Raw genomic sequence first — 7,208 nt, 5'->3', positions numbered from 1 at the left:
TCCTTATAGGAGAGGGTATGTATGTGACCTTGCATGCTTTCTATTTCAATATCAGCACATTTTTTCTGACTTTCCAGTTTCAGCGCTTCTTCTTAACAATTAGTTAGAACTGTTTTATTATTACATTCATATTATCTTAGTATTTTAATTTGATGAACAAGAATTACCAAGCACGTTCAAAGAAGATTGACCGATGTTGTAGCATTCTGCGGAAAGGTACAAGTTAAGGAACCATGAGATCATGTCCATCAAGATCACAATGATTCGTGTTGTGAAAATGCCAAAGTTAAAACGCCATATTTTAATTATATCTCCCTAACATGACCGGCCAGTTGTTTGAGGTTTCTGTTTGAAACCACTAGTTATCTGGTTACGCAACTAAGGCCAAAACAAGCCGCACAAATTTTGAGGGCACAACTCTTGGGCCACGTATGAGTCTCACTAGTGTGTTGTGTCATCCACAAGCTCAAGATTCTCCTTCAACCAATACTTACCAACTAATTAATTAAAGGTTCCCCATAAAACAGAGCTCGTCACCTTGGCTCGACTTTGAAGCAGAAAGTGCTTCTGAATATGACATCAAAGAATTACAGCTAAACTAAATTCCATTTCTTCACTATGTTCACATTGGCAAAAGAATTTTACCCAAAACTGTAAATATAGTATTAGTGGACAACTTACTGTTAATAATATGTAGTGGTGTTGTAGATATAGACTAGTATTGTGGAAAACCTTTCACATGGGCAAAAGGCAATAGCAATGGTGTACCCAAAAGAGCAAATTATCATGCACCTAATGAACAAGGGGCAGTATTTTCATCTGTTCCATATAAGAGGAGGAGAAGATATTTTCTGGAGATGTTGTCAATTTGTTAGTGAAAAAGTTGGAAGCAAAATAAAGGAGGGACAAAAAAAATCTAAGGTCATTGTCTTGCATGATCACTTTCACATTGAACATACCTTTCTATTCACTTTAAAACTTTTGGGGTCAATTATTGTCAATTAAATAAAACAAATTAAGTTTCATCAGTTGTGTTTGAAGTTTCAACCTAATAGATTTGATTTTTTTGATACGAACGTATTAGATTTGATACCGAATATGAATTAGAGACATATGGGAATAGAAACAAAAAGAGCACAGGTTTTAGGATCTACTTCATACTAATACCTAAATTTATATTTATAAAATAAACAAACAAATTGCAAAGAGAATATAAAACATTCATATAAATCAACGTTAAAAATATATAGTGAGTCTTTTAATGAGACAAAACACAGTATATTTCTCCTATTCTTATATCTTTAAAGACTATTAATTATTCCACAGCTGTAGTCTTTTTCTAAACATGCTATTGGTCCAACTTAATTATGATACATAACCTTTTCCAGGACATTTCTTTGAAAATATCACACACCCGAACCACACATGGCCTAAATCCTCTTATATAATTATTGGTGGTTAGGCACTAAAGATAAACCTATGATTTTAGTGGTTAAGACGTTTCAAAAAAGTGGAACCCTTTTGGTCATGTTAGATGTGATCCTAGTCAAACACAATTTTATAGATATTAAACAAACACAAAACTTTGGCATCTTTTACCTCCAATAAATTTGAGAAAAACAGAATGTGCATGAAAATACAGTACCACGTTTAGCTTACCTCACTGGCAAGCAACAGCAAGACCAAAATATTTTTTCATTTTTTATTTTATTTCATAGAATAATAAATATTAACAAACTGATTTTCAGCCACATTTTCACAGAAAAATCTGAAATTTCCGTTCTTTCTATCTGATAAATACTACTAACACCAAAACAGAGGCCCCCATTTCCCACTCACATATTCCCAGAATCTTCTTCTTCTCTCCACAAGCTTATATTTTTTCATTTCTTCCCTCTCTGTTTCTCTCTGTTTCTACTATTTGATTCCTTCACCAACTTTGCTGAGAATTTAAGCACTGAAAAAATAGCACCTCCATTATAATCTTCTTCATCTCAAAGCACAAAGGCATGTGTTTGAATGATGCAGAAATGGGAAACATGGAGAACAATAACATCAATACCAACAACAACAACAACAGCAAGCAGCAGTCTTTGCATTGTGAAAACGAGAAGGATAATTTGGACAGGGAATCTCCGGTGATGAGCTCCGATCAACAGAGCACCGTGTTGAATTCTTTTCAGGTGAGAATTCAATCAAATTCGTGTTCTTTGATGGCTTAGCTTTGTTGGGTTGTTGTCAAGTTTGGAACTTTTGAGGACCCATTTGGTTAAAATTGAGTTCTGGAATTTGGGTTTCTTATGTGGTTCATGATTCTGAAGTTTACTGTAGTAATTGGTTTAATACTGTATCATATAGGAAACTTTTCAGCTTGATTAATAATGCGGTACTGTCTTTTCAGTTCAATTTGGGTCACTGGAATTGTTTTCATATGTTAAACTGTCAAAGACCAACCCTTTTTGGTAAGCTGTAATTAATTGGTTTGCTGTGATTGATTGGAAAATATGGAAGGTGAACTTTTACCAAAGATGTGTGTTTATTTATTATCAAACTCTGTGTAGAACAAGGCAAAAGAGATTGATTGATCTTTCTTTCTTTTTATATAATGCCTTTGTTTTTAGCAGTTCATTTTCCACCCTTTTGTGGGAATCCTGATGTGGTTGATGGTTATGTACTAATTAGATTTTGTTCTTTAATCCGAGGTTCGTTTTCTGGTTGGTTTGTGCTGCAAAAGTTTAGATATTAGTTGGAGAAACGTTTGGGTTTCCAAAGTTAATTGTCCTTGATGCTTCACACTCTGATTCAAGTTTCATTATTTTGTTGTTCTTTCAGCTTGAAAGCATATCTGAGGATTCAGTAGCTGTAGACCGAAAACAGAACGTGTCACATTTTGTCCCTGCCCTTCGATCAGGAGAGTGGTCTGATATAGGAGATCGTCCCCATATGGAAGATACTCATATATGCATCAGTGACTTGGCTAAGAAATTTGGTTATAATGTACTCAATGATGAAGCTATCTCCTTCTATGGTGTAAGTTCACTTACCTTCTTCTGTTTACAACAATTCACACCATGGCAATGCTTCTTTAGCTGTGCATTCTAAGTCATGGTTGAATGATGCGATGCCAATTTGAACAAGCAGGTATTTGATGGTCATGGGGGAAAGGATGCAGCGCAATTTGTTCGTGACAACCTGCCAAGAGTCATCGTTGAGGATGCTGACTTCCCTGTAGAGCTTGAAAAGGTGATAACAAGGTCATTTGTTGAGACAGATGCTGCATTTGCAAAAACTTGCTCACTTCAGTCTTCCCTTGCTTCTGGCACAACTGCACTCACTGCAATGATATTTGGGAGGTAAGGAACTCTTTCTTCCAGTGTACATAGGCTGTCATTTACACCGTCTCACAAGCAATGTATTGAAACATCTGCAAGCACTTCCGATTAAAGTATAGGAAAGGAAGAAACAGCCCATTCATGTGGTGTACATCGGAATTGAATTACTTCATTTTGTTACATCTATTCGTTGTTGGCCCCTTCTCATGTCTAGTTCTTGATACTGCGTAGTTTGTATTTATCAGAGCTTTCATTGGAATAGACACATTTTGCTTGTTCCTTGAAAAACATTGTTTCTGGACAGGTCTTTGCTCGTGGCGAATGCTGGAGATTGCAGGGCTATATTGTCGCGAAATGGAGCAGCTATAGAAATGTCAAAAGATCATAGACCCTGCTGCACAAAAGAAAGGATGCGAATTGAGTCTTTGGGTGGATATGTTGATGATGGTTATCTGAATGGTCAGTTAGGGGTCACCCGTGCATTAGGTGATTGGCATCTTGAAGGATTGAAGGATGAGGGTGGAAGGGGAGGACCCTTGAGTGCTGAACCGGAACTTAAATTGACAACACTGACCAAAGATGATGAATTTTTGATCATTGGTAGTGATGGAATATGGGATGTGTTCACCAACCAAAATGCTGTAGACTTTGCTCGAAGGAAACTCCAAGAGCGCAATGATGTGAAGCTGTGTTGCAAGAAAATAGTAGAGGAGGCAATAAAACGAGGCGCAACCGACAATTTGACACTTGTTATGGTGAGTTTCCACTTGGAGCCACCTCCACATCTGGTGGTAGAAAGGTCTAGAGTCAGACGTAGTATTTCTGCTGAGGGACTACAAAATCTTCAGTTCTTCTTAGATCGATAGATGAACTAGTGTGTTTCATTTGTTGATGTTTCTGGTGGTGGGCAAAGGTTAGAATTGATCAATAAGAAGTTCGGCTCCTGTATATGTCCAGAATGGGACTGTGGCCTTGCTTCCTGTATTTCTGGTGCTTCAGTTGGTTCTACAGAAGATGAGAAGGATACAGAAGACATTCGTATTACCAAGTTTTGAGATAACAATTTGTACACTATTAGAATATAATGGAGATAAACTTTGAGGGAAGGAATTGTTTTACATATCAGAGGTGGCTAAGGCAGTTCTGAGTTGCTTATAAATTGTTCTGTAACTGTACTTTTAGCTTTTGAATTATGTATATACTTTTTTTCTCTTTCCAAACATTTGGACATTTGGTGGTTTTCCCTTTCTCTTCTTTTACGTTTCATAAGTAGCACCGGATTTACCCAGCTACTATGCGTTTGCACACAAATTAATCAAATTGATACTCAGACTCAAAGAATGCACTAAAAGAAGAATTTTTGTTAATTAATTCTTAATCATTGTGTCTATGCTATACCAAAACCATACATGAATTTGTGTCTATAACTTCTCAATTACTGTGTGTCTATGCTATACCAAAACCATCCTTTCCCACTCAACTTCTCTTTAATCTCAGTTCTGGCAATGCGTATCAAAAACAAAATGGCACAAAAAATAGCAAGAATTAGCATCAAGAAAACGCTGTTCCATCCCCTGGTCGAAATATAGCCAGCCAAAAGTGGACCAAGAGCTGCCCCAACGGACCCCGTACCATCTATAATTGCGGTTACAGTAGCCAAGGCACGAGAATTGCCTCTGATTAAGGTCTGAGTACCAAGATCAGCAGCAACAGCTGTTGTGATGAGCGCATATGGACCATTCACCAGCAGTCCGGAAAGAAACATCAGAAGAATGTTGGCAACCATAGATAAGCTTCCATAAGCCCGGTAGAGAACAAGGGCTGGAACTGAAAGTAACAAAAATGCAATCGATGTAACAGCCCGAGCTTCAAGCATATCTGATATCAATCCCGCTAAAATTCCACCAAAGACTCCTCCAATATCAAATATTGTTGAAAGGTTTCCAGCAGTTTTGTGTGACAAATGCACCCCAGCAACAGCTACAAGGTAAAACAGAATTTATGATTAATATGAGAAGTTCATAATAACACCTTAAACTACAATAGGTAAATTGGAACCTCTAACTTATGAACACTGATTGCTTTTATTCTATTCAGCATTTTATACAACAAATGCATTCTTCCTTTGAGCTAATTTTTCGTGATCCAAAAACACCCACATTGCCACAACAATTCAGTTAATCAAAGACAAACTCCTGAGTGGAAGAATTACCTGTGTGTCTTAAGTAGAAAGGTAACCAGTACAGGAAAGTGTAGGACACCAGCTTCGAAAAGAAGAGGCAGAACGCAAATGGTGCAACACCCGGTAATCTCCACGCCTCCAAAAACCCAATTGCAGTCAAAGACTCCGCATCAGCATCAACATCTACATTTTCTGCTCTAAGTAGCCCAGCTTCTTCTGATTCCACTTTCTCCACATTCTCCACACCATTAACCTCCACATTCATCTCAACCTCTTCCTTCCCGGGAGACTCAAACCCCAAGTCCTCCGGACTCACAGGAAGAAACAAAAACACCAAACCCCCAACCAAAATCACCAAAAGTCCAGGCACAACAAACGACCAACCCCACCCAAATTCCAAAACCCCGGAAGCAATAACCGATCCAACAATGTTCCCAACCGAAGTATGGGAACTCCACACACCCATTATCAACCCCCGCTTCGTCTTCCCAAACCAATTCCCCACAACTGCCACAACACAAGGCCAACCTATCGACTGAAACAAGCCACAAACAACTTGCACACCCACAAAATACCACAACATATGCACATTGCACCAATACCCTAACCCGAAAAGACAAGTCAAAACTCCACTCCCCAACATCCCATAAGCAAGAAACAACCTCAGATCAATCCTATCACCAACATGCCCTGCAAAATACATCCCAATAGAATATGCAGACAGAAATGCAAGATCAAGTTCTCCGAGCCTGTGGGTGCCCTGAGGCCCATTAAAGGGAGCCCACCCGGTGTCGAATGAGCTCGAATTGGACTGGAGTTTGGGACCAAGAACGCTCTTGACGATGCTGGGGGGCTTTCTGGACGCGTGGAAGGAAGCGTAGGCGAGGAAGGTGATGATTAGGACTGAGATTTGGTGGAAAGCTAGGGTTTTGTTTGGGGGTTTTAGGGTTGGGAAGAAATTGAGAGCTGGAGCTAATTGGGTTTTGGATTCCATGCTCAATAGAGCTAAAGGAGTAAACTTTAGTTACAGAGAATCATAAAAGATGGAGTCTTTAAGTTGCAGAGAGGATTCAATTACTGCAAAGAAGAGAAAGAATGTATAAAGCCCTCAAATTGTACCTGAATTGTTGATCCCAAGTGTTGATTGTGGCAGAGGAGAGGAAAAGGATGAATCTTTGATTAGGGTTTTGGGGATTGCTTTGTGTGATTGAGAAAGAATGTGTACAGAAGAATAAGGGTGATTTTGGATCTGTAGTGAAGAAGAAGAAGAAGAAGGGCACCAGATTCAAAGAAAATGAGGCCTTGCTGGTGAAGGGTGAAATGTCTGAGAAGCTACCTGTATTACCTAAAAAACAAAATTAAAACTTAAAATGAAGGAAATAAATTATTTTTTTTTTTTTTTTTTTGGGGGTCAAATTTGGAGGGAAAGGAAATTGGATTGCGCCCTTATGTTCCTTTTCCCACAAGGAATGATCTGAACCTAATACAGGTATGCAGCCATCTGCTGCTCAATTGAGCTAAGAGTGACATGTCTAGCACTTTGTTCAAAATTGTCATTGCATTACATTGATTCGAAGTCCCAGAAACTAAAGAATAATCTTTTGTCATAATCAGGGGTGGTCTTAAGATTTAGAAGGTGTAATGTAAAAAATTTAAATAGTTTTCAACTTTTCGTTATGAGATGTAATAAATGC

The 7,208-nt window shown here is 38.3% G+C and overlaps 2 protein-coding genes across 2 annotated transcripts; one reads left to right on the top strand and one right to left on the bottom strand.

The window, feature by feature from the left end:
• Positions 1-1,769: 1,769 nt before the first annotated feature.
• On the top strand, positions 1,770-4,560 carry LOC112186789 (probable protein phosphatase 2C 27). The gene is made up of 4 exons (XM_024325299.2): positions 1,770-2,183; positions 2,833-3,030; positions 3,142-3,353; positions 3,637-4,560. Exons 1-4 carry the CDS (start codon positions 2,010-2,012, stop codon positions 4,196-4,198), a joined length of 1,146 nt encoding a protein of 381 aa, XP_024181067.1. The 5' UTR covers positions 1,770-2,009; the 3' UTR covers positions 4,199-4,560.
• A 113-nt stretch (positions 4,561-4,673) lies between these two features.
• On the bottom strand, positions 4,674-6,852 carry LOC112186788 (putative glycerol-3-phosphate transporter 5). The gene is made up of 2 exons (XM_024325298.2): positions 5,545-6,852; positions 4,674-5,312 (listed from the first exon to the last, which is right to left on the bottom strand). The coding sequence occupies exons 1-2, from the start codon at positions 6,506-6,508 to the stop codon at positions 4,768-4,770; spliced, it is 1,509 nt and encodes a 502-aa protein (XP_024181066.1). The 5' UTR covers positions 6,509-6,852; the 3' UTR covers positions 4,674-4,767.
• Between the last annotated feature and the right edge of the window lie 356 nt (positions 6,853-7,208).

The sequence above is a fragment of the Rosa chinensis genome, chromosome 2 (genome assembly GCF_002994745.2).
Source record: "Rosa chinensis cultivar Old Blush chromosome 2, RchiOBHm-V2, whole genome shotgun sequence".
Lineage (NCBI taxonomy): Eukaryota > Viridiplantae > Streptophyta > Magnoliopsida > Rosales > Rosaceae > Rosa > Rosa chinensis.
This window is presented reverse-complemented; position numbering and strand designations above follow the sequence as displayed.